The following is a 27,552-nucleotide window of genomic DNA, read 5'->3' as shown; positions in this document are numbered from 1 at the left end:
AGTTGACACTTGGCTTTAATCGCCGCACTGCAGGAAGCGAGCAAATTAAAAAGCTGCCAACTAATGGTCCGCACCGAAAACTCATTTGTGCACATGGCCACACTGGCGCTGGCATTAATGGCTGAGCACTGGGAGCGCTGGGAGAAAAGTTTGAAATGAAAATTGCATAACTCCAAGCCGGTCATAACCCCCCCCCCCCACACACACCACCCCACTCAGGAACTCAGACACATGTGGAAATGGGTGGCAGAGTGGGCGGACATGAAAGTTGCATGTAATTCCAGGAATAACGCTCCACATGCACTGATATATATGTATATGCATTTGTATTTGCAGCTTTTGATTTTGCCATTTTTCATTTTGGCATTTTGTTTGCCTAACAGATTTTACATCCAACAATTTGGGCGCCTTGCATTGTGCAGATTTCATTGTAAAACGACGCCACTGTGCGATGTTTGTGCTGTTGCTATAGAAATAATAAAAATATATGGCAGGCTTTTTGGGACTTATTCGGCAAGGGGGGGAGCTGGACCTTTGAAATTGTTTCAACAAGTTTTAAAGTTGAAGAGAGAGAATAGCAAATCTGTGCGCAGGTGGAGTTAAAACTGGTACGACATGTAACTGACAAGCCCACAGCTCCTTTAGCAAATTACTTTTCCGGAACTCTTCTATCGCTGGCGGTTTCTGAACACTTTGGATAAAGTATCAGGTCCGATTTCCCTGTACTGCCTCATAGAACCGCACTTGTTCAATTACGGTTTAGAAACCCGTTGATAGCCTCTATAATTGGCCCGTATCAAATGCTTCTGCCAATTTCCCCAGCTCTCGATAAGCGTTCGTCAACATCTTGAGCCCTAAAATTGGCCACATTTATGTAAAGTATACTTGAGCATTTCCTTTCTACCTGCCACATTAATTTATCTTTCCAGCCACTTGAGCATTTTCTGCTTTTGGCATGCAAATCCCCAACACCACTCACCCACTAACCGTTCAAAATCAACCCACTTCAGCTTAAATTGCTCTCAAAACTAAAGCTCTTGCACATATAGACACACACATGTGGAGCGGACACAATCCGATGTGTAGGACTAAATATAGCACCCCCCTTGGCGCTAGAGGGTTAAAACGTGAATTCCGGCCACTAAAAATAAATGAGGGACCAAAGTTGAGCAAAGTAAGTAAAGCTGCTATCATGATTGATTCACCGAATTAAGGCTAATTGCATAAAAAATATGAGGTGCACATGTAGTCGGCACTAGGGTTGAACCTCAATTAAGGCTGAAATAGCTATGAAATTGTACTGGAAAAAATGTAGTGTAATCTATAGAAAATTGTAGTGTTATACATTACTAAAGATTGATTTTTCTTTAAGAAATTTCTGTGGCATTTCTTTAGAGGTTCAATACTTATCACCTTCTAACTTATTCATTGCCCTCCACATTATAATGATTTCGGTGGCATTTCTTTCAGTGTACCAAAGTATATATAGATGGCGCCACAACCATGGACGTGGACATGGACATGGCTACGGACACGGACACTCAACCCTGAGCACGAAAAAAGCAACTCGGAACTTGGCGCCAACGTTTTGCGTTTGGCGCAGACATTAAAATGCTTAAAATATCGATTTGTTGCAAAGGCTCGAAATATAAGGCCGTCATTTGGGCCAAAAACGCGGCGCACGAGCAACAGTCTGCCACTTAAATGGCCAAGGAAAATGGGTGGCAAGGGCAGAAATAGAGAAAATGGTATGAGAAAGAGCTATTCTCCGCTATTCTTGGGCTTTGTTTATGTACATATATTTTATCTTATATTTCAGCAATTATGAAAATGTATATTTAGGGGAAGGAAGCTAAACTCAAAAGTTTAAGATGGTACGTGAAGCTATAAATGTCTTTGTTATTTGATTGGGAAAGGTAAATTTTTTAAAATTTACAGAGAGAAAATTGTAGAACAAGTTGTTCTTCTATTTGCCAATTTCTTTATCCATCAATCTACCAGAGAATCTATTAATCTGCCTGCTGATCTATATATCCTTTCACCTATCAGTTTGCCCAACTATGTGTGCAATTTATCGAAACCATCCATCTGCATGGGAGTATCAGTCAATTTACCTATCCTCCAACACCCACTTACTTTGTCCTTTTTTTTTTTTTGGATTGGTATATATGGCCGGATCCGTTTCTCTGCTTTCTTCGCCCGAATAGACATTTATAGCCCGAAAAGTTTGCTCGAATGTAAACCTGCACATCCTGGCCAGTTGCCTTGGCTATTTAGTGTGTGTCTATGGCTTCCTTTATCCCCTTTTTCCCTCCTCCAATTTACCTTTTTTGGCCAAACTTCTGCTTTTTGCACCTGTGTTTTTTTTGGGTAATTTCTGCCCACCGCTTATGGGTTTTTTTTTTAGCATTTAGGTTTTATGTGGCCCCGACCACCAAAGCCAAAATGGATTCCTATCATGACTGAAAACTCGGCTCTGATTTTTCCGCACTGTTATTGCTGTAATATGAAACAATTTTTTGCCCAACTTCTTTTTGGCCGTGTTTTCCGCTTTGGAGCGGTTCAACTTTCAGTTTTTCGTGTGTTTCCGTGTGTTTTACGGTTTACGGTTTACGGTTCTGCTCGACGGTGCGGTGGTTGTCTACGTGCATTTTGGCCGCATATTTTCCGGTCGTGTTGCTACTGCCACTGTCGTTGTTTTGGTTCATTTCACATGCACCCGGAACCATTTCCATTGTTTGTGCGGGGAAATTAAAAAGGACCGAACACGCAAAACGAACTGGAAAAATGTTTGTGGGCATGGGCAGTACAGAATGAAGTGGAAAGGAATTCCGAATTGTTTACTTTTGCCTTCACTCGCAGATAACGTATAGTTATGGGTATTATGGGGGATATGCACCGGGGATTTATAGAGGCGACGATGCCCGTTGATTGAATGCCGGATTTTCGCATATTCTTTATGTGGGCGTGGCGGGGAGGGGATCAAGTGTTCCACAGCAAATGGGCGGAATATTTCTACGGATTTTTGAAATTAAAACTGAACGTTTTATGGAAAATAACAATGGATTGTGTTCCAGTTTGATGAAAGTTCCAATGTTTTCACAGGTAAACAATAATTGATGTTGCTAACAATTTGTATGTGAATTTAATTAAAATTCAGTTCAGGTTAGGCTAGACTGAAAAATAAGAAATTAAATCAACTATTTTTTGAGAGAGCAATATTAAAGGTGGTAGATTCTGAGTTCAAATGAATAGCTTTTCCAAATTAAAACATTCAAAGTGTATATAAATTCATAACGGAATATAAGCCTTCCAAAATCCGTCATAAATATTTAATAAGCTTCGTTGTTTCGCTCCTTATTTTCACAACCATCTGGCTTAATCTCCTGCAAAATTTCATTAAATAACTCGATGCCTGCCCTGTCTCATTACCGACTCCAACCCGCTTAAAGCATTTGATAATTTAATCACTCCGGAATTTCTATTATTTGATTCGGCTTATTGTCGGTTAAATCACAGACAGATTGGGTTTTTGGGGCCAAAAAGCAATTTCAACCGTGCTCACTCGCACCAACCAACCCACCAACCCAACAAGCCCACTAACCAACTGACAACTGGCAAGCCAAACGGCAGCCAACTCAACACACTTAACCACAAAAAGCACCGCCCAACCACTACACCATTCACCCGCTCACCCACCACCTAAGCCGGCTAGCTGGCTGAGTGCTTAGTGGGGATGCCACATTAGGCAAATATGTAAATAACTTTTAAGGAATTAAGCACACTCACACACAAAAGCTTAAAAGGAAAGCAGATGACTAGGACCCTGGAGAAAAACGTGTTTGCTAGACAATGCATACTTTCTTGGGCCTTGCTTATCAGCCGATAAACAAGGCCTACAATACAATCGCTTATACGCCATGTTGCACCGGTACAACAAAGTGGGACATGCAACAGGGGAAAATCCCCAGCAAAGCGGAAAGAACTGAAGTGCTTGGGGCACCGCAAGAAAATTGGTAATTACACTGTTTAAAAGTAAGCAAACAGCAATATTATCGTAAAAGTCTTGTGTAAAATGTATTGGCGCCCAACACGGGGCCTAAAGTGGAAATTCTGACAATTGGCGCCCAACGTCCTGTTTTCTATTTCAATCGTAAAGTTGCCTTTCCAATTTCTCTCTGTGTTTTAGGTGAAAAACATTAATTACACACACGTATGCAAGAGGTCCAGAAGGTGGAACAGGAGCCATCCGGACCAGCCAGACCAGAAGGCAAACCACAAGCGCGTCATTACCAAGGAAGGAAAACCAGAGATGGAAAATGGAATGGAAGGTATGTTATTGTGGAAAGGGACAGGGTATTGAGACCCCAACGCAGAGATGGTGTATGGTGCCAGCGGGAATTGGGAATCGGTTCATAGTCCGCCACGTGAAGTCCTGCTGCATTTTATCTGCTCCAGTTGCAACGGAGACGGCGCATTGGGACCATGCGGAAGCGAAAGGGACAAGCACATCTGTGTAAAAGGGACGGTGACAGCCCCTGAGCATATTTACATTTGCTCGGCATTTAATGCAAGTGGGAATTACAAAAGGAGGGCGTGGCTAACGATGGTGTTGTTGTTGTCCTGGGTGTCTGCCTCCTGGCAGGCGATTTAAAATATTCGAACGAAGCCGCAGAATGAGCCATGGAGGTAGTCATGTAAAAGCAGGCGGGGTTGGCTAGGTTTAAAGGCATAAACGGAAGCAGCATATTATAGAGTGCACAGTAAGAAATAAAGCCAGTGAATTGCTCAAGATACTATAAAGCACGTCAATGGTGTCGTAAAGTATGCAACATTAATTTCTGAGTACGACAGTTTTATTCACTTTAAATCGCCATCCGATAAAATTTCTCGACAAGCTTTCCACTCAAAAGTCAATCTACATCTATTTAGTTGACAATATAAACGTTTTTTTTACCAAATTTCGATTAGTTGAATTAACATGACTAACTATTCCCCAAAGACATCAGGTAGCATCGATAACTGCCCATGAAAATTAATGACCGAAGGAGATTTGATCAAAACACAATTTGTCTATTTCTTCCTCTGTAATGCCCTGTGTTTCGAGCTCTTCAGCCAGCATTTTCCCGTAAGAGCGGTAAACAATAATAACAGGCAACAACAATGAAGCATGATGGCCCTGGGAGGATTACAGGACACATCCAGGGTGCATGCGAAGGGTTCGGAGTGGGGGGGGGACACCAGGACCATAAGCTGAAATTGAAGCATCGGGCGAGTATGCGACTAAGTGTTTTGCAACGGAAATGCCGAGCTATCATGCAAAAAGCCACTGTCAGATTAACGAACCATGGCCAAAACAGATGGGGGGCGACAAAGGGGCTGGCAACGATGGTGAATGGGGGGCCAGAAACGTAGGTAGCCAGAAGGTAAATGGCATCGGGAGATCCGCAGTCAGGCACGTGACGCAGCGACAGTCCATGACCAAGTGCTGATTTTTTATCAGCCGGAATGCGAGGAAGTGACAGGAGGAGAAAGATGGGCCAAGAACTGAACTGAACGAAAACTGGCAAAAAGGTTATTGACATTGTTGTTTCCACGCTCCACGCTCCATGCTCCACGTTCCAAACTCCACCGCCCAAAACTCCCTATCCCTATCTACATTTCTGTCTCGTCTGATTCGTTCACTTCAAAAATTCGTAGACTTGCAAGCAAACAGACGGCGAAAAAATAGCAAATGAAAAATGATCTGGAAACGGGAAATTATGGAGACTAAAGTACCCTAACTTAACAAGAAACTTTATAACTTTCGTCTGAAAAACGTAAGTATTTCAAATTGGATATATTACGTATACGTAGTGTGGTCTTGCATTTTGAATTCGCCACAAAAATATTCGTGAACTGGCTTAAATGTTACAGTACAAATACCAAAAATATCTTTAAGCTCTCACTTAAATTTAGCATCCTCAAAACAATAGCTCAATTATTTTTGATCGCCAATAAAATGCACACCCCATCACTTTCGATTCCTGTCAGCAATCAAAATGCGAATCACGGCACTTGTGTGTGTGACAAAAGCCCTTGAAAACATCATAGGAGCTCTCAAAGGGGTCAAAAAACCGCTTAAAAAGCATTGCATACTTGCAGGAGCCTCCTTGTGAGAAACAAAAAAAAAAGAGGATTTCTAAAGTGGCAGCCAGGACAAAAATAAAACGCTGCACAAAACAGCAACGAATGGAAAAACAAAGCAAAGTCAAGCGGAACGTAACAGAAACTGTGCAACTTTTGAAGAGGTGGAAATGCTTTTTAAGTATTAATTTGCGCAAACACTCGACGCAGCAAGGAAAAAGCGATGGGGCAAACAACAAAGCAGGCAAAAAACAAGTTAATAAAGCAGTTGCAGCTGTAGCACCTCCTCAATTTCAGTTCACTTTCTACTCTGCTCATTTTCAGCTTCTTGTTTGCTTGCACTTGGCAAAAGTGCAACGTTGCCATTTAGGAAACTATGGACCTTTTTCATAAAAACAAACTTAAAAGGACTTCAAACTAATATCTTTCGAACTACTCGAAGGAATCCAGCTCTCGATGCTTTTAGACTTTAAGAAATAATTGAGTAGCGATTTTTTTTGCAAGTGTATCTCTTTGGGCAATGTCCCACTAATTGTGTGCAACATGGTCTATCGCTTTGCGCAAACACCTCGCCCGAAACACGTAGGACACCTTTAAAAGGTTTCCCGGCCAACCCCTTCGATATGATGCGCCGTCCTGCTTTCCCTTCTTGCCATTTTTACTGTTTTGCGTTAATTGAAAACTTTTTTCGCCAGCAGATATTCGTATTTTTCGCAGCAGCATGGCAAAAACAAAACTGAATTGGAAAACTTTTCTAGTTTTTCCCACGCAACAAACTACAAAACGGGCTGTGGAAAGTTGTCGTAAGTAGAAGTGCAACTCTGAGTTTTCAACGCTTTGCCGCCTTTCATTTGTTTAGACCTGGGGCCCCCTCCCCCTCCCAGTGGTCTACCTTCCTCACCGTAAAAAAAAAAAAAATGGAAGAAAAAAACCCAAATTCACAGCCAGACTTAAAAGTGTTTGTGTTTCCTCTTAGAACTTGGCGGCCAATTAGTTGGTTGCACTGAAATCCGGACGGAGCGGCGGGTTTTTGGGGACTTCAACTGGTTGTGGCAGCTGTTAAATTCGAGACTTGGTCTTGGCCACATTGGAAATCCACTCTAAGCTGTTTGGACTGCCGCGTTTTTCGGAATCCCAAAATTGTCATGGAATGGAGCGATGGAAGTGGCGCTTTTTGTCAAACAGCTGGGTTGCTACAAAGTAACTTTTATGGTGGGTATTCCTTTGAGTTCGTTTTACCTTTTCGACTTTTCATATCAAGTTAGGGAACAAATTTCTTAATGAGTTGGGACTTTCGAACCCGAAGGGCTGTACAAAGAAAGAAAATATTAACTAAAGGCGTTTTTAATTCAGAATTTCACGATAACTGAGAGCAATCATCAAAAATGATTTAAATGCCAACAGATTTGCTGTCTCCTCGGAGAGATAAGACCAATGTGAGATCACTACAATGAATTCTCTAGAAAGAATGTAACACAATATAGTTCATTGCATACCCCTCAATTGCGTTCTAATTAAAGTTAAAATTTCATAGAAGTAAATTCTGTACTTACGATTTCCCTCTGCAGCTTGGCGATGTTGAAGTTTGCCTGGGCGAGTCGCACACTCAAAGTGGCCACATCGCTGGTCAACTGTGCCCTTTCGCCGGCATTTCGATCCACCAGCTTGAGCATCTTGTCCTCCAGGCTCTGATTGACCTTTTGAACCCGCTTGTGCGATTCGTAGAGCCGATCGTACTTATCCTGCCACGCTATCACACTATCCTCGAGCTCCACTTGTCGTTCCGTTTCCCTCAAACAGGCCGATTCCAGGGCATACAGTTGCGTTTGTTTCTCGATTAACGCCTGTTGCAGCTGCTCGATTTCCGCTGCTGCGGGGGCGGATGTGGCAAGGGGCGTGGCAGCTATAGCCGGTGCTGCCGTCGCCGTGGATATTGCCGATTTTGCAGTTGATATCTCTGCCGCTTTCGGGTTGCCCGCTGTGGCCGCCTGCAAAACGAGTAAACACGCAAAATGAAATTATGAGCTGTAAATATTTTGTAATTAATTTTGCTTCCGGAGAGCACAAAACAACAACAGCAACGCATACCGGACGCAGAGTGTCACACGGTTTCGACTGCAGTACCCGCACTGAAAACACTGAAAAGGCCCGGACAAAGCGAACTCCGTAGAATGCTGCGGACAGCTTCATTATTTTGCCAGCGGATCTCCTCTCCTTGTGTGTTGTTATTATTTCCATTTTTTTTTTTTTTTTTTTGCTTAATTTTAAAACCTCATTTTAAAAAGCTTTGAGCGGGCTGTGTCATAAAAATGCTCGTCATGCCCGGGAATTTGTGGGCCAGGGGTAAGGGGATTCGACTTAACCCATAACGTACAGCATCTGCTGCAGATAAGGTATTAATCAGTGGTTTGGGGTGGGGTGTAAGGTTATATACCCTAGTCAAATTAGTCGGAAATATTTTAATTACCTTGATTTCATTATATTTCATTTTAATTTATTTGTAAGTATCAAAAATAGTTAAAAAGATCATAATTTGTAAATTTTTAATTCTGTAATTACTAGTCATTTGATGATAAGTGCATTGTTTTCAGTATATTTTATACAAATAATTTAGAGAATACACTATAACTCATATACCCCACAAGATACAGGGTAGGCTACATGGATCTGGAGCTCTTGACAACTGATAAGCGCAGTGTAATTGTGGATTATACAGCACGCAAACATTGAGAGAGTGAAATGAAACAAGAGAGATCATTTGAAGAGAACCGAAAAAGAGATAATACCTGAGAGCTTTGGCTTCGATAAGTTTTTAATCAGTCCAACGTATACATATATACGAATTTATTCAAAGAACATGGTTAGAAAATGAAAACATCATTAAAACATGAAAAATAGTTTGTATTTCTAGTATGTAATAAGAGAACTTTAAAACTAAAGCAATTTAGTCGGTAATATATACATATATTGATATATATAGACATGTTGGTATATGAAAAAGGCATTTAACAAAAGAAACATTCCGTTGCGTTTTGTCACTAAACCAATATTTTGCTGGAGATAAGACACAGAAATATTGAACTGACAGGTGTTGAAGAATTTCCTATTTCGTCTATCTAAATTAGAATTACGAACCACTGTCGACCCCTATAAAAACACGGTGCTAAGCTCTGAAGCCATTGTAAAGTGGTTACAGTGGTCACAATACGACATGGTTTGGATTTGGAGCCTAATTGCACTCGGAATAGTTGTTGGCGCAACGGTAAGCGTGATCAATAAAAATGTTCAATATATTTAATTTCCTTGTACGCTTCAAACATATTTTACAGGGGGAGAATGGGAGTAAACCGAATACCACCGAACCGACAACGACGGTAAAATCTTGAAATCCCTAAAAGCCATTAAAGAATGCGTAATCCTTTTCTCTAAATATATATGTACATATTCTTTAGGCGCCATCCTCACGAACTCCTGAAACAACTACTGTGAGTCCCTACACTGCACTCGATAAGACAATAACCGATGATCTTCAGAATATTCTAACCACATATGAGCGTGAATGCATTGGTAATTCTGAGTTCACACGTAATCTTGACCTCATACGCATCGCGGTAAAATGGGACCAGGGTCGTTTGAGAGAAAAGATAGAAGCACGAAGAGACTTTGATGTGTACAATGAACAACGCATTTTAATTGAACGACAAATTGATGAGCGCATAGAGGCCCTCAATAATATCCTGCCTACCCAGGAACCGAATAGTTATTGCTCAGAATTTTACTTGAAGCAAAGAGAAGCTCTTAGGAATGCTAAATCACTTTCGAATCAAGATAAATCAAACACTTTAATAATTAACAAAGCAATTTGCACTATCAATGATAATTATAATGATTATTTTCTTTACTAATCAGCAATCAGTCTAAGTGAAAAAAATCTGAAATGTATTTACTTATATTTATAACTCAAACCTAATGATTCAAATATATATATGATACTTGTGAGAACATTCAAATTGGAGAAATGATTCATACCGGCTTGCAAAAATTAAAAAGTAAGCACTTATTTGCCAAGTTAGAAGAGTGCTACTGAGTGCTTTTCCTTGTCACTCAAGTCACGACCTCTGCTAATCCATAACGCGGTTATCAATATCAATACTCATCCATCTCCGGCTTGTCCAATTAAGTTGGGGAATCTCGAGTTTAGTTGGAAGTCCCGACACAGATGGCCGGGAATCAAAGTGCAAACTACGTTGGCAAACAACTAATTGGATTAACTTGACACAAAAACGAGAAGGAAGGAGTTGCAGCCAGAATGTCACCAGTGAAAACTTTGTCTTTGGTTACTCCTTTGGACTCCTTGAAAGCGTTGGAAAACCACATGAGTTTTCCTTTCGTCACATATGAGCGACAGGAATTGGCGAGGGAAACTCGCCTGTCGCCTGCGCTCAAACCTAAAAACTGCAAAATGTACAGAAAATTTAATTAAAAAAGGATTTTCGGCCTGTGTGCCAGTTGCTTGGCTTCCTCGTCTTCGCTGAGCTGGCCCCTTTCGATTTTTCCCACATTTCCCACTGCTCGAGCAGCCAAATAATTTTTCTTCGCACTCCATTTCTGCCAACAACGCATAAGAAAATTCAATTTATAGTTTGTGTGTGTGTGGGCGTGGCAAATTGCCAAAGACAGACAATGCTATTAATTAATTTGGAAAGCATTTGCCGGGCGGAAGGAAGGTGGCGGTAACAATTAAAATGGAACCGGTTAAAGTGCCGTCGGGGTGTTCTTAGAGGCCAAAATGATGAAGAGTTGGCCAAAAAGTTTGCTTTTCGCCTGCACATGTGTGAGTTTCCGGTTCAGTTTAGGTACACACTCGTACAAATTTATGTGGGCATACATTTTCCCGGCATATGATACTTGTTTTCCCTCTATGATTTGTTTGCCTTCGGTCATTAAAACCATTTTCGTGTTTCCACATTTCCCTGCTTTTATGTTAGGTTTTTGCCAGCGGCCAGTTTTTCAATAATTTATTAAATGTTTTTCGTTTTGATGTACACAAATAACTTAACAAGCTAAATGAATCAGTTTTTCCGTATAGTTAATAGTTATAGTTAATAGTTAATAGTTATTACCTGTTTTTTACACAATTTGTTAATCATTTTTAATTGATTATTAAGGATTAAGTTGTAAACTGAAAAATAGGCTAGATTATAGTTTTTATTTCCGATTTAATGCAATTCAATACAGCATGTTCGGTTTAAATCGTATTTCATTTTACTGTCATGGTTTCGTTTTAATATCTGTAAACTAAGGTGACAATTTTTTTGTCGCATTACAGATGATCGCTCCAGTGAATTAATCAACCATAAATTATAGGTGGCAGCGGAAATCCGGTTATAATATGTTATCAGTACATAGTTCTAAAGTCATTCGAGTGTTGCTATTTGTAAAGCATGTAAACCACTTGTAACCAACTTAATCCAACTTTACGTCAGATTCGAGCGGTAAAAGCTACTCAAAGAAATCATCTAATATCAAGTACTCCCTTTTGTTTCTTGAAACTCCCACTTCAATCCATTCGCTGCTCATTTTGCACAGTTTAAGTGAAACTTGGAGAAAGGAAAAGCTGCTCATCGACTTTTCCCATGCACGCTGATGACTCCTCAAAAAGGCTTTTCTAATTGTCATCCTTCTGCTTGGAGTGCATTGGAAAACTCAGAAAGTAATAAGGAGAGCTTGAGAAAATGGCAAAACAAAAAAAACTGGGTAGTTCGGTGTCCCTGTCATTATTTATTATGTTGCTCAAGTCTTTCATTACACAAGCATTTTTGTCTTTCATTTGTTGCCTTTTGTGCCGAAAAAAAAAGCAACAGTGAAACGCGGGAAAATTTCTTATCGGTCTTACCGAGGATGTTGCCACATTCCTTCACTGCTTATTTACAGTTATTCGGTTGCTCATTTTCCCCGTCATTTTTCTTCTCACCAACACAAAGGCTTACACAGATATAGGAACCGGAAGTGTGGCGCCCAAGTGTAGACTTGCAACACAAGAATAATTCCCATCATTACGAAGTTCAATTCACAATAAAGTAAAAGGAGATGTGTCGACACTGATTTCTAATTGGAAATGTATGTGATTTTATAAATTACTCATTTTTCAATGTATTTTTTTTTTTTAGATACCCTTATATATACTTATGTATGCTAGAAAGAATGAACCGATTCTTTTGTACTCAGAAAACCTTAAATTGTGTATTTTTTCCGCTTTCGGAACTAACTTTACAGTTCAGCATCATTTGAGGGGATAATTACAGATTAGCCAAAGTCGGCAACCACCTCGATTTCGTCCTTGTTGTTTCAGTAACCCAAAACTCGCGAATTTTCTCCGGTTCAATCGATAAACAAATGCGGTAAACATCAATGGGCATTGGAACAGGACCCAGCGGGAAACGCACACAAGAGTGCTTGAGCAAACAACCTCGTTGGATGATGAATGGAAGGTCAATTGCCGTGACCCCAGCGCAAAGGAAATAAAACTGGGGCCAGTAGCAGCGCTGACATTTAACGCAAAGCGACGCAGGCCTGTCAATGCCAATGTCCTGGACGAGAAGCCAGGATGCGAGGATGCAGTGAGCGAAAGGAAGGTGATGGAATGGAATGGAAAGGAAAGGAGCCGGCGCAACTCGAGATCCCGACGAGGAATGTTTATGCGAATGCTTGGGCACAAAAACATACGTGACGGGCCTCAGTTTTCCCACCCAATCTCGTTCACTTCGATTCTCCAGCAGGCCTTTCTATTCATGAATGTCCTGCAGTCGAAAAAAAACTCGACTTAAAATAATGAAAATTAAAAAAAAGATGTACTAAAGATATGCAACAATTTCATTTCTTTAAGACATCTGAATAAATGATTGCTCAAAATGCAATTTAGCTTGTGTTGAATTTTTGAACATCGATTTGCAAATTTTTTTTTTTCCGAGTGTCCTTAAGCGGCGGCACCGATGTGCACCGACTGACAGCTGAAGGAACAGGAATAAACGAGAAGTCTGGCATGGGGAAGCAGCGAAGTCCCTCAGCTGGAAAAATGCCTCATCTTGGCCTGACAGTTCGCCGAGTTGCGTCAACTTGTCGTCATATTTTTCAGTCAACTGAAAATTCTCTATGACTTCCTCGATGCGAGGATATGTGTGCTGTGTGTCTAACGAGGCGACAGTGGTCCTAGTTGGGTGTGTGGCTGTGTAATTAGGATAATGGTTGCAGTGGCAAACCATTCAATATCATATTTATAGAATTCTACGCAGTCGCTTAGGGTTCTATTACAATTTGCGAAGCGATTTACTACGACGGCTTCATTTTAAATTTATGGATTCCTTACGCTATTTCAACAGGATCTTGTTCCTTTTGGGGAAATTCGATGTATATATAGTATATGTACTTTAAATTTGGTGCTGAGTTAAAGCAAACTGGTTTCATTTGGTTTTTTGCTAATAAATTAAATACTTTTATATTTCCCTTGTTTTTCATTTAAGCAATTTATGTTCTTAAAGCCAAATAGTTAAATGAAACCACTGTGCATTATCGTTAAGCGCACAGAAGGACCCCAAATGTGAGTTGTATGTATCCGGGCGCATTTCTTATTGTGCCTATCTGTGTCGTGTTGAATATTCCGCACAATTTTCGCCTGACACATTATGTTAATACGCTTGTAGCTTAACGCTGGCAAATATTGAACTACATATGTACATATATGTACATATGTACATACGTACATGAGCCAGTTATCGTTTTGTATTCAAATTGAGGCACGCACACACACACACGTACCGAGAAAGACACGCGAAATTTATGCACATTTTGATGGCATTTTGAACGCATAACGCAAAATGTCAAATACATAAAAATGAAAAGCCGGTGAAACGAGTTACGAAGTGAAAGAGTAAACCAAATGTCGAAATCATTTCAACCAACACACGCACATACCAAATTCCAACCAGAGTCCCTTTCCTACAGAGAGAAAAATTCTTTAAAGGCGGGCCTATGCTAGCTATTTCCATGCCTAGCAAATATAATTTCATTCTCAATTTTTGTATATTTCAAGCTGTTCACTAAGCACAGCCTAATTGAAATTATATATAACATTTTGATTGAATGTGACTCTATTTTCGCAGTGTATTGAAATACATATCGAATAACGCGAAGCGGAAATCGATGACGACCATTTGCCGTAAATTGAGGCATTTTGCCCCAACACTCTTGTAATTGTACCGCTGAAAGATGGAAAGTCTTGTTGGGGGGGGGGGGAGAGAATGGTTGGGCTGGCGGGAAATGGCTGGGAAAATGTAGAAAATGGGCGGGGGCAAGGATATCTGCTCTGCTCTGCGGCTGCGACACATTGAGCCGGCTATTTTTAGCACGATTTTCATTTAATTTGCTGCCCATGCTGCATAACTAAAAATGGCGAACGGTAGTCAAGCTTAAAATCCAGAGGAGAGAGGTCAGGAAAACCGGGAAAGGCGGGAAAACCAGGCGGCGGTTTATGTTTTTCAATTACTCTGGCCGCAAAATTTGCAATTTAGATAGCAATTTTTGAGGAACATTCAGCGTGTTTCTGTTTTTTTTTTTATGTTTTGTTTTTTTCCGCGCACCCTATTTATTTCATTTTTGTTAGTAGTATCCGTGCAATTTGGCAAATTGTGTGCAGGGGGCAAAAGCCACGTATGTGCGTGGCTAATACCAATTTCTAGTCAATTACGCAAAATTTGAATGTTTAAAGAGCCAACTTTTTTGCATGCAAGCAAACTCAATTTGTTGTAGAGCAAATTTTCTGGTCCAAATTGAAATTTGCCAAATCTGGTTAGCCGTTAACTTTTTGGTAGAAATTTAGTTGTGCTAAATTTGGTGCATGTGGTTAAAATTCTTAGTGAAACTGAATCAGTGATTTTAATTGTTAAGCCAACTGCAAACTTAAGCGAGAGTTTCTAATTAAATCGCATATGCAAACAGTAAACTGTAATTATTTAGTTGAAATAACGAACCATAAAATGATCAGTTATTAAATTAAATTGACTGATGATAACATAATAACCACATTTGTTTATAATTGAAACTAAGGATACACCTGTTATTTTTTGGCAAATGATAAATAAATTGCTAACTCAAACAAATACCTAGTTTGTGGAGTAAACAACAATTTGTTGCACTTTTGTTTACTCATAATAATGCTGCAAACAAGACAGCCAACTTTTCTAATAATTTTAATTGGCATTTAAAATATTTACTATGCAAATTGTGTCGCCACGGGTTGTAGAATTATTTGTCTTTCAGCTTCCTTCCTGCCGCTTTTCCTCCGGCTTTCCATATCCTTTCCATAACCCCCCACCCCCCCCCTCCTCCTAATCTGTGTGTGTTCAGAGACTTGGAAAATCCGTGTGCAATGTCAGTTGCAAAGGGGAAGAAGAGGAACTACGAGTATTTATGTGGGTGCAACGTGGCGTATGATTAATGAAAAAGGGGAGGGGGGGTAGGAAAAGCGCATCATATATACATAGTGCATATGGACAAAGTTGAGAGAGCATTGCCAGTGGCAGATAAAGAAATAAGCTAAGGGAAAAGCCAAGAAAAGGAGAGAAAAGCTGGGAATTGCAATAGGAATCGATTAAAAACAAAACGTTGATTGAATTTTCCCTGGCCAAAAGCAGTTATGACGAATAAAGGGAAATCGAACAAAGGAGCAAAGTGGGGAGCAGAAAATAAGGAAAGTCGCAGATAAAGCAGCAATGCAGTGGCATCAACAATAATAACAATCGGCTCCGCCCCCCAAATGCCAATTTCCACTCCTGTTTCTCTTCTTCTTCGTTTTTTTTGGCTAAAAGGGAAATAAGCAATTTCAGCAAATAAATCGTAAAAAGTAAAAGTAATAAAATCACGAAAATGAGAAAAGAAACCACACGCACACACACACACACACACACACATGTGAGTGCATGGAGAAAATGATGGCGAAATGAAAATACTCGTTGCTATCAAAAACAGACAGCAAACGCAATCGCAATCGAAGTAACTGAGAAGAGCCGGGAAAATTGGGTGACTACGCAAGAGGGCGGGAAAGTCGGTGGAGAAAAGCCAAGTTAGGAGCGTGAGATAACGCCTAATGTGGTGGAAATGGCGGTGCCAACAGTGGTGCAAAGGTCCTTGATTAAGAAAAGCCAAGAAAATGGGGCGAAAACATCACAAATTAATGAGTAAATGTTGGCACACGAACATGCCGAATTCGAAGCAGGTTATGAAAATATTGATTTTGGCTCAGCAATATTACATGGAAAAGTATGTTTGCTTTAAGAATTAAAATACATTCATTTCAAATTACATTCATTTTAAATCTTGCCATAATAAAACCAAAATTTCCTGTTAAATCCCTACCCCTTACAACAATTTATATACATACATAGAAACCAGGCAAATTGAATTGGTTTGAACATTTGCCCGCATTCATTCAAACATTTCTCATCAACTTAAGCTGCTCTGGCTTGGAAAATTTCAATATAATTGATTTTTCGATCAGACAAAGCCATTCCCAAATAAATTTCCCCATTTCTATCGAAAACAAGAGAAATGCTAATCAAGCCGGTCAAAACAAACCGAAAGGCGAGAGAAATTTATGTAGGAGACATATGAAGTCATACACACTTGGAACTTTTCCAGTTTTGCGCACAGACGAGCACAAAGAGCAGATAAAGAAAATTCCGCACACACTACACACACTCGAAGTTTTCCGAGTTTTCCGGCCGCCCAAAGGAAATGAGCAAGACATTGAGTCACCTCAGATTGTGGGAGTGTGGAAAAGCAATCAAAATACGGCAGAGACAAAGGCGAAGATAAATAGAGGCAGGCAGACAAGGAAAATATTGCCTTTTCAGTGGCGAGGTGGCAACAGGAGGAGACAGAAACCGCCGTGGAAATGGGGTAGAAAAACCAAAAGGCCTTCGAAAACCACTTTTTCAAATATATATAGATTTGAGATTTAAATTCCAATTAAGTAACAAAACGAAATGTCTCATCTGAATCAGCAAAAGTCACTGTATAGCTTAATATTTAAATTCTTTTATATGGTGTCCAAAAGTATGCTACAATAAAATATTATTTCGACTAGGTGACTTTCCATGCCAACGCATTTCCATTTTTACGAGCCCCCTCATGTATGCGGCAATAAATTAAATCAAAACATTCAGGACTTGACCTTGAGTGCCCGGGACAGATGAACACATCAAGGATGCACAAAGGGCAAGCAATTTTACGGCATGCAGTCCATTGGCGGTCAGTTTGGGGGCCATGAACCCCGCATATATCCTTTCGTTTCGTGTGACCGTGTGTGTGTGTGTGTTTGTCAGGACCCCGGGTGCAATTTGCCTTCGCAACATACAGTGTGCACTCACTCACTCACTTACATGTTTGTGGGCGGGCAAATAAGCATAACGAGCTCCATTATCCTTGGGGAAAACTGGTTTGGGATGCAGCCTTCTTGCTCTTGCATTACGCATACGCCATGTGACTCACAGCGGAAAGCGCGGAGGGCGACTGGGGAAAACTCTTTTGTTGCTGCACCGCCAAATTGAAATAATATGCAGGGGACAGCATATATATATATGAAAAGGAAATGGAAAAGCAAGTTCCAAGCATCAGGAGATGAAAAAAGCATGAGTCAGCAGATGTTATATATACACTTATCGCAGGATATGCGAGACCAAAGGATTAAGGGCGCTGTGGTCGCTCGAAAAAGGGGGGATTTGTTTAATCGCAGAAATGTTGCTTTTAACAAGTGCTCCAAATAGTAAAGTTCATATTAAAATAAATAAAAGTAATTTATCATTTATGACCATATGGTTACCTATAAATTGTCATTTGTTTTCCCTTAGAATTCAAGGGTACCAAAACAAGTTATTTAATACTTTTCCTGTGCATTTAAAAAACAGAAAATAATAACATAATGCCTATGACAAGGACGCAGGACATCATCCAGCCGGAGGATTGAGATCCTGTGGACTAGAGGCCATTGTACACACGTAGGTCACAAGCGACAGTTCCTGCTCCTCTTTTGACTTTTGTTTTTGATAGCGAGCTTGAAACGAGTTTCCCCCTTTTGCAGAACTCCCATCCAGCCACCCTCCTGGGTTTTCCCCATTTTCCGTTTTGCCGGCTGGGGCGGCATCATTAACATTATGTAAGCAACAACAACAACAACAACCGGCGACAGCAACAGACGGTAGTGCTTTCACCTTTCTCCTCCTGCAAAACTACACCTGAAGTTGTAATTTATGCTCTGACAAAATTTTTTTTTTTTTTTTTTTTTTTTTTTTTTTTTTTTTTACGATGATGTTTTTATTATTTGATCAACGCACTGTTACCCATGCGGCAACTTAATTTGATCTGCTTAAATTATTTTATTTTACAATGTGTCTTGGTTACTTAAGACTAACAGATTTTTAATCCTAAAAATGATAGGGAGAATTATAATAGTTGATATAACATAGTAATTATTATTTATTTGATTATTCTAATGAATTTTAAAACTAAGACTTTCTAGGTCAAAACCAGGTTAGGGAGGTCATGAGGGTGGTGTCGCTTGAGTCTTCTTTTGACTCTAGTCCGAGGGTCAGCATTGACCACAGCTGCAGTTCCTAGCTTCCTTGCTAGGCTGTTGGGGTGTACAACTGACAAAATGGCGCACACGGAAAAAACACAGAGAATTGGGTGGTGGAAAGTGAACGGGGGGGTTAGACCTCTCACGTAACAACAAATGGGGCTAAAAAGGTGGTACAAAGGAGGCCGCATAGTTGGCCTATGTGTTGCACTTGACGGGGTAGCTACTTTTATGTATTTATTTATGTTTATACATATATGTATCTCAGGCGCTTGGCCTTTATGACCGCATAAATTAAAGCATCAACCATTGAAATATTTTATCATGAGTAACAGAAGGAGATGTAAGGATTTTTAAACGAGCTACACTGTGTCCTTAGTAGTTATAATCTGTGAAATAATAGAAGGAATCTTAAAGGTTTGAAAATTAGTTTCATAACTATGAAACTGAGTATCTTGTTAACACTTTTCCCATTCATGTTCAAACTTCGTTAAAGAGATTTCTTTTGTTTAATAAAGTCGATTTTTCGTGATTTTAATCCCAGCTTTCCTGAAAATTAATTTTACGACTGCAGCACTTGCCATCCGCATGAAGAATATCTGCGATTTTCAACTTTACATCCCACGCTGTTGGCAGCAAAAACTTTAATGGCCGGCCATAAAGGAGGAACCACACCGAATTGTTTGTACTGCCGCCACGATTGCGAGTGGAAGAAAAGCCAAAGATACATAAGCAAACACATGCATTCGCCTAGGTGAAAAGTTTTGAGCCAACTGCATAAACGAAACTTCTTATAAAGTCTATAAAACGTAATGACTCGCGCTACATGCGCGCCCAGAAAAGTATGCAACAAAAGTTCCGCTGACTTTGACTTGACAGGATGAAAATCGAGCGGAGCACAGGACTCTGGGAAATTCCAACAGGAGAATATTAAGTTTTCCACGGTCCCAGATGGGGGAATTGATTAAAGCCGCAGTGGCAGGGAATGAGACGGATTTGGTGCAGGAATTAAACGAAATTGGAAAAGTTGGAGGCGCAACGATGAAATCTTTAAATCTGATTAAGTTCAGACTAATTTACCAAAGTACCAAGGAGTTTTTACAGATCTTAGAGAGAAGCTTTCCTAAATATTTTTTATTAAGACACAAAAATGGTTGCCTGATTAAAAATTCAAACGAATTTAATTTAACAAATCTGCCGAATGCCATTGCTAATTCACCAAATTAATGTCAACAGCAATTCGGGTCAGAAGGGCCCAAATGATATTGCATTGAATAAATTAAATTAAATACTTTACTATTTCTACATTTATTGACAAATAGAAAGCAAAGCTCAATCAATTGAACAATTTTAAAAGTATATTGGCGAATGATATTAATATTGAATTTTCCTGGAAATACCACATCTAATTATTGTAATGCAAATATTGTCCAAATTAATTTAGACTTGTTTGTCTTGCTAATTGACAACGATCCCACATTTCCCTTAGGTAATATAAACTTTGAATTCTTTTTATCTGAATTTAATATGCCTGCTTTTCAGTGCTGATTACTTGGATTTTTTCCCATAGATCTTCGCTCTTGTTCGGGCTTTTCGAAGCTCCACTGTAGCGACCTCCTCACTGTGCATTCGTGACGTCAAGTCGAGTCGATTGGGGAGTGTGACTGCACTTGAAAATCGACCAAGGCGCTCGGCAATCGTTGGTGGCTGAAGGATGGTTGAAGGATGAAGGGTTTTCTGCAACAAAATGTCAAATCACCGACACCAGGCCACCGATACTAGGACACTTTCACCCACACCGACAAGAGCAAACAGCAAATTTGCAAGCTACATCGCGCCAATGTGTTTGTATTGGCTGTATCTGTGTTTGTACTGTGTGTGTGCGTGTGTGCTTGGGCGGACTGGCAATTGAAATTGGTTTGCAAAATGGCAGCTATTTATATTTGGCCAGGAGTCGTCTGCACTTGTCACACTGATTTCTGCCGATTAGAAATTAATCGAATTTTACTGTCAAATCGAAAGCGGCGGGCGTTCAGGAAGTTGAAGTTACGCTGCCATGGAAATGCAAAAACAAGCAAGCACAGACACGCACGCATACCAAAGCACAGAGGCGGGAGTATCCTGAAGATTAGGGTGATTCGAAAAATAAAATTGTACTGAGATTTATTTCGAGGTACATCCCCAGAAACTTGAAAAAAAAACTTTATACAACATTATATATGGTTTTTCAAAAGGGTTAAATGTTACTATCACAACAAATCTTTATTGGTCCTTTTAAATTGAGCCACCCTAATGGACGCACACACACACCCACACTTCCGCAGACTGACAGACACTGACACTGAATGTTACGCAGTCGGCGGTCTTGTAGGCAAAATACCGTAACATTTCGCCCGATTGCTGATAATCTGCCTTTATATAAGCTGGGAAAATTAAAAGGACACCCATCAGAGGTCCTTTGCGATATTTGATTGGCATTGCTTTGACTCCTCTCACCTGTTCCACAACTGTCGACATTTTGGTCTGTGTTTTATTTAACTAACTGCACTGCTCGCTATTTTGCTTCACTTTGTCGCTGTGCTTTTCGCACTTTTCGTTTCAAAAAAGGATTCGAAAAATTTATTTTTTAAAACCGCACCGCATTTTGGTTGTGTTTGCTTTTTCTTGAGAGATTTTACAATTGTACGAGCTTTGGGGGAAAATTCTTTAGCTTCGAACGCGCAACGAATCCGACGAGTTGCTGCTGCTGAAATCAACTAAAAACCCTTTTTTGGCGAGCAGGATACTCACGGATTTTTATCCTTGCTTAAGAGTAGTGTGACCATCCATGTGGTTGGAAATATACCGAAATATACCGGTGGCAGGATTAGGAAAAAGGTGCAGCACTCCGATATTTTTGCTCACAGCTGTTAACAGAGGTTAACAGTGCTGATTGTATTTCAATGTAATTGAATTAAATTAAAATACATAACATACATAACTAAAAAACATAATTATTATAATTATTATTATTGCAATGTTTGTTTTCTACTGAATATGACATATGGAAATATTTGCCGCACTGTATGTTTCAGCAAGCCAGGAACGGTCACTCTGACAACTTTTTGGTGCGACTCGCACGTTTTTCTTTGTAAATAAATAAAAAAAATATATTAATCAAGGATGTTCCGCCTGCAGCAGTCACAACCCGATCCCGCCGAGGAGCAGAAGCGCGTGGCAGCCGAAGTCCGCTTCAATTTCATCCTATTTGGAGCCGTAATAGCCGCTGTTCGCTTGGGTACGTGAAATTCTTATGTAAAGTCACTAAAGTTACTAATATTTTCCATTTGTTTATCTTGTGTAAATAGCTCCCATAGTCCTGAAGCATTTAAATACGGCGTAGAAGAAAAAATGATCGAAGAAGACTAAAAGCTGTCTACTTATTTAAAAACGTTATCAATTACCTAGTTGTTCAAGAAATTATAGCAAAATCCTAAGCAACTGGCACGCGAAATGCATTTATTTAAAAGCACTCTGACCCATTTGATGTCTTTTAAAGTTTAAATCGATGCATTGTAAATGTTTGGTAACTGTCGAGCGAATGGAAGCGAATAAAAAACAAGAAACATGTAACTTATAAGCCAAGGCTTTTAATGTTAAAAAATACTATAAAAACATATAAGAATGTGGATCTTTTAACGGGCAATGGGTATCTAGTCTTAAAATGAAATTAAACCATAATAAAACAAATCTTATTGTGAACAATCCCTGTTCAAATAATTTTAAAGCTTCCGCAATCGATATATCGATAACGCACTCCCATTAGCCACCAGAGCTGGCACATCTAGCCCAAATCGCTGTACTGCTCCTCCCACGCCAGTCGATTCTGGCGCAAAACAAGCCGGGCGCCCATCACTGCCTGTGTATAAACAGTTGGCAAGAAACGAAGTCGAAAAACAGAAGTTTTGCTCGAAATGGCAGCGTAAAAAACCATTAAAGCCACTTTCATTACTGCACGGCCGAGTCGGAATATATACATATATAGAATAGTGACAGATAACAGGCGGAGAGGCGGAAAAGCAGCGGAACACCCGGAACATATTGATACATATGGACGTAGACTTCAAGATAACGAAAGAAGTAAGTTGCCGCGTCGCGTTTTCCATACATTTACCTTTCACTAGCTGTTTCTTTAGCTTTCAGGCATTTCCGATAATATATAATGGTGGCGGCCAAGTACGAGCGGCTGAATACCAGTGGTGAGGCGGCCGGGAACGGAAATGGGAATGCCAGCGATGCAGAAGACGAGGAGATCGAACTCCATTTGGCGCAGAAGACGCAGCTGGGTAATGGCCATCGGTTGCGCCAGAGCAACTTCAAGTACGCCAGCGGAAAGTGCGGATCCGGAGAGGCGCCGTGCACCAACGAAACGGCCACGTTGGCCCAGGAGAACATGATGATGCAAATGGCCGTGGGTACGCTGGCCATTATCTTCCTGTATCTGGCATTATCCATATCGCTGACATTCTACCAAACGGACATCAACCGGCAGATGCCCTTTCCCCTGGCCATCGTAACCTATCATTTGGTTGTGAAGTTCCTTCTGGCCGCCGCGGCGCGCAGAATCTACAGGATGCGAGTGGGCCGATCGCGGGTTCAGTTGGATTGGAGGCTCGCCCTGCGGAAAATGGCACCCACGGGAGTTGCCAGTGCCATCGACATTGGATTCTCCAACTGGGGCCTGGCCCTGGTGCCCATTTCCCTCTACACCATGACCAAGTCCTCGACCATTGTTTTTATCCTGCTGTTCGCCATCGCTTTTGGACTGGAGAAGAAGGTAAGCCAATGTGCTATATGCAAATACATACTGAAATAATTATATTTAAAATCACGTAAACAAGTTTTTATGAGCGTTATCTACTTAACTGTATAAAAAGACCTTACAGGTGCAAAAATGTTTACAACTTTTAAAGCTTCTTATCAAGTAATTTGACTTAAAGGGAATTAGATATAATATAAGAACATACTGCTTAAACATTTTAGTCATTAACAGTTTTCAAGTAATGGTATTGATATCCCTCAACGATTGCGAAACATTTTTGGAAACCAAGTAATTTCAGTATTTTATCAAATATATATAAGTTCTTTGATCATATTTTTACCTATTGAAATCAAAACAAATGCACTTAATGAGACTTGATTATTTTCCAACAGCAACACGATAAAGAAAAGATAAAAAACATTATCTCGGATATTATTTTTGTAGACCACAAATGTTGCATTATTATCAGTCAATTGTAAGCAATCCATTTACCTAGTCACTTAACTTGTAGATAACGAATTTGGCATATTTATAAACATGCGATGATGTTGATATTAACTTTAGACCAAATGCTTATCAGTTAGATAATAAAAAAGGAAATAAAAATAGCACCAAACAGGTTTTATATGTGCTAAGTATTTGAAACCTGCTAGTGTAGTTTCTTATGACTAGACCTGAATTGGTAAAACCCAAGAAGTGAATAAGAATTATCAAAAATTGCACTTTCTTTGTGTCAAAATGGTATTAATGGCATTATTTACTTTCAGAGCTGGTATCTGGTCTCGATTGTGGGCCTGATAGGCACTGGCCTTCTGATGTTCACCTACAAGTCAACGGACTTCAATGCCCTTGGTTTCTTCTTCATCCTTTTCGCCTCGCTGAGCAGCGGACTGCGATGGAGTTTCGCGCAGTTCATAATGCAGAAATCGAAGCTAGGCTTGCACAATCCCATCGATATGATATATTACATGCAGCCGTGGATGATTGCCTCGCTGGTGCCCCTCGTAATTGGAATCGAAGGTTAGTTTGTGGCTTATTACTTGAAAATATGTTGGTAATCACACCCCCAATCCTCTCCAGGTGCCGGGCTCATCGCGGTAATAGAAGATCTGCACAACCACACTTCGAATGAGATAACTTGGGCCATTGCGAGGATATCAGCGGGCGCTTTGCTGGCTTTTCTCATGGAGTTCAGCGAATTCTTGGTGCTCTGCAAGACCTCCAGTCTGACGCTCTCGATAGCCGGCATTTTCAAGGATATCTGCCAGTTGGCACTAGCCGTGACTATCAGAAAAGACCACCTGAGTGTCATCAACTACATTGGCTTGATCATTTGCCTGGCTGGTATCGTTTGCCACCTACTGCACAAGTACTCCAATATGAAGGAGATGCAGCGGCAGCAGGAGTTGCAGCTCGATAACGACCAGGAGGAGTCGTCGCCAGGGGAGTACAAATTCAACGATGGCAGTGCCATTGTGGGTGTCCATGTGAAGTCGCACTCCACGCTGACGGTGCCATTGCTGGAGCAAACCGACTCGGAGGACGAGTCTGGTGCAAGCAACAAACAGAACGCCTCCGATGTGATCTTCGACGTGCTGAAGCGACGCGACATGCAGCGATGAAAGCCAATCCTTGTACAGATGTCCTGTAAATGTTGTAAATTCAAACTACTTTTATGTTTACCAGCACCTTGGCCCACGCAACTACTTACTACACTGGGATTAGCAATGCATGTTTAAGTAAGCTAGTTAGTTTGACACTCTTCATTCCTTCCGTCACCGATTCCCTCAACTTCCTCGATGCATTCCCGCCTTGTGCATTTAGGGGCTAGGCTAGATATATGAGACGTACGTCAAATTGAAGTGTAAAGAGTAACATCCATGTTTAAGTTGATTCGATTGTAACGACACGAAATCTAAGGAACGAAGAGTATTCTTTGGACAATCAATTAACTTCTAATAGCAGTTAGTTTTAATCTTTTTGCATTTGTGAAGCTGAAAATGTATTGAGAACTGTCCAAAGTTTGCTTGAGTTCCGAAATCTATCTCGTTTCTTTTTTGTAAAAACTCGATCTTAAGTCATACAACCTATGTAAAAATAAGAAAGCCTTAATGACCCTTTCATTGTTCCTTAACTGACATCTTTAATTTGGCATTCCAAATTGAATTGTAAACCCTTATAGTTATAAGAATTTTTAATTTGAAAGCTCCCGCAAACGTCTGATTAAATTAAACAAGGGGCATTGTTCTTTAGCGAATTATAAATAATGTCTTCGTTGTTTTTAGTTAATGCATCATTTTTGTTGAGTTTTTGACATATTGTATTTATAAGTTTATAAGATAATTTCAAATATATATTAAATACATATATATTAAAGCATAACATCACGATTATTATATGGGTGAGGTTCAACTCAATTGAACAAGACCATATCTACGTTATGGATGTCATTTCACTTCTAAGCTATTTGGATTTCCTCCAAATGGTAATAGTTTCGTTTTTCCCTTTTACTAATCTTTGGCTACACTCTCCACTTTGGCGTGTTTCAATGGGTGCTGGTTTTCGGTATCGTCTTCAAAGCGCGATCGCTTCAAATTCGTTTGCTCTTTGGGAAGGAAAGTCGATGAATGTGGAGATGGATCCTGCAGCTGCACGGTAATTATGTTGTAGGTCTCTACTGTGACCACTTCATCGGAGACCACCAGGTTTGTGTTCTCAGTGAAGGACTCCTCGAATCCGGAATCGGGACTGGCTAAACTCTGGTTGGTCTGAACAGAGGGACTACCGTAGTCGGTCTGAATAACATGGTAATAATAATAGTCGGTCAGAACGTTCATGTACGGCTCGACATTCGCCTCAGTATAGGAGGTCAGTCCAACTAGGTACTCCGACCAGCGCCTGACCCCGCTGACCTGGCGAACTGCAGCAATGCAGGCGGCAGCCAAAAGGGATGGCAGATCGTTGGCAAATCTGGAAACTGAATGAGTGTTAAGTGGTATCCAATACCTTCCATGGGAATTCGATACTCACTGTACAATGTATAATCCGCCATGCGAAGGAGCAACTGCGCCAAAATGGACAGCATCTCTTCGAAGCTTATATATCGCTGGTACGGCTGGGTGTGATGGTTCCGCTCGTACTCATCCAACATCTCGATGTAGTTCTTGAAATCGGAGCGAGTGAGAAAACTGCAGGCGAAGAGCTCCACAAAACTGGCGGTGGTGGGACGTATTAGCTCGAAGTTCAGGAAGCACAGGATCTTCCTTTCCACAGCCTTGTACTCGAATGCCGTATAGGCGTTCTTGACCAATCGGTTCATTTCGCTGTAGCGCGGAATAAACGCATCCGTGTTTTCGATCTGCGCAGCTATATGAAGACAAGTGATGGCCACCAGGAGCAATTTGTCCGGACGGATTTTGTAGTAATCAACAAAGCGATCCATATAGTAGACGGCTGGAGTGAAACGAGTTACAATGAGTTGTGCACATGGGTTTTGTGCCTGCAGCGAGGCTCCTCTGTACAGTGCTCACCCAGGTGCAAAGCACAGCGACTAAGCTTGTGGGCGCTGGTCGCCAGTTTGAGCAACTGCAGCATTCTTCGGCGCTCGTTCAGCTGCGGCGAAAGGTAAAACAAAGGCCGACGGCTGAGTTCTTGCTCCCTCATGGTCAAAAATATATCCCGGGCATAGTCGGTGAGCCAGTGCGTCTTAGCCAGGCGCTACAAATTGGTATTTAACGAAATAAAGTCGGGTTCGCAAAAGTTAAGCACATGTCCGTTCACCTCGACATCTGCTTGCGGGCAAGTTTTCTTCAATTTGCGGTCGACGACGAAGATGTTCTGCTCGGCAGCCACTTTCTGCTCCATTGTATCGAAATTGAATGCAATGCCTTAAATCACCGATTTTAAGGCAAGAACTTAACGGCGGAAAAAAGCAAAACAAATGAAGGAGAAAACAAAAGGAGCGCAAACATGGCGCTACAACGGTTCCGGCCAGTGC

The 27,552-nt window shown here is 40.6% G+C and overlaps 5 protein-coding genes across 11 annotated transcripts in view, besides 1 other annotated feature; 3 read left to right on the top strand and 2 right to left on the bottom strand.

The window, feature by feature from the left end:
* Positions 1-21,511, bottom strand: part of CG42324 (uncharacterized protein) — a 38,449-nt gene extending 16,938 nt beyond the window's left edge. For 3 of the 6 annotated variants that reach the window (NM_139562.3, NM_001274443.1, NM_139561.3), the window contains exons 1-2: positions 21,251-21,511; positions 7,680-8,114 (exon numbers count right to left, since the gene is read on the bottom strand). In NM_139562.3, the coding sequence (NP_647819.3) occupies positions 7,680-8,114; positions 21,251-21,271 (456 nt within the window). In that variant the 5' untranslated portion in view covers positions 21,272-21,511. Of the gene's footprint in view, positions 1-7,679; positions 8,115-8,214; positions 8,249-21,250 lie in introns of those variants that run through there. The other 3 variants (NM_001274440.1, NM_001274442.1, NM_001274441.2) reach the window with 1 other exon arrangement.
* On the top strand, positions 9,305-10,126 carry CG43074 (uncharacterized protein). The gene is made up of 3 exons (NM_001259675.2): positions 9,305-9,388; positions 9,456-9,500; positions 9,579-10,126. The coding sequence occupies exons 1-3, from the start codon at positions 9,338-9,340 to the stop codon at positions 10,029-10,031; spliced, it is 549 nt and encodes a 182-aa protein (NP_001246604.1). The 5' UTR covers positions 9,305-9,337; the 3' UTR covers positions 10,032-10,126.
* Positions 18,443-18,823: a mobile genetic element.
* A 333-nt stretch (positions 21,512-21,844) lies between the features above and the next one.
* Positions 21,845-22,403, top strand: CG32267 (uncharacterized protein). Its single transcript, NM_168032.2, has 2 exons — positions 21,845-22,031; positions 22,102-22,403. Exons 1-2 carry the CDS (start codon positions 21,917-21,919, stop codon positions 22,134-22,136), a joined length of 150 nt encoding a protein of 49 aa, NP_728885.1. The 5' UTR covers positions 21,845-21,916; the 3' UTR covers positions 22,137-22,403.
* A 245-nt stretch (positions 22,404-22,648) lies between these two features.
* On the top strand, positions 22,649-25,935 carry CG14971 (uncharacterized protein). Its single transcript, NM_139560.4, has 4 exons — positions 22,649-22,873; positions 22,930-23,570; positions 24,323-24,575; positions 24,636-25,935. The coding sequence occupies exons 2-4, from the start codon at positions 22,956-22,958 to the stop codon at positions 25,175-25,177; spliced, it is 1,410 nt and encodes a 469-aa protein (NP_647817.2). The 5' UTR covers positions 22,649-22,873; positions 22,930-22,955; the 3' UTR covers positions 25,178-25,935.
* Positions 25,860-27,530, bottom strand: CycJ (Cyclin J). Of its 2 annotated transcripts, none has more exons than NM_079179.3 (4): positions 27,336-27,530; positions 27,086-27,272; positions 26,586-27,008; positions 25,860-26,532 (listed from the first exon to the last, which is right to left on the bottom strand). In NM_079179.3, exons 1-4 carry the CDS (start codon positions 27,417-27,419, stop codon positions 26,066-26,068), a joined length of 1,161 nt encoding a protein of 386 aa, NP_523903.1. In that variant the 5' UTR covers positions 27,420-27,530; the 3' UTR covers positions 25,860-26,065. The 2 variants fall into 2 exon arrangements, with proteins under 2 accessions (NP_523903.1, NP_995989.1); NM_206267.2 differs by having other exon boundaries at positions 25,860-26,525.
* Positions 27,531-27,552: the final 22 nt, after the last annotated feature.

Source organism: Drosophila melanogaster, chromosome 3L, assembly GCF_000001215.4.
Source record: "Drosophila melanogaster chromosome 3L".
In the NCBI taxonomy this organism is placed as follows: domain Eukaryota; kingdom Metazoa; phylum Arthropoda; class Insecta; order Diptera; family Drosophilidae; genus Drosophila; species Drosophila melanogaster.
Note: the sequence above shows the minus strand (reverse complement) of the source record. Positions and strands in the feature narration are given on the sequence as shown.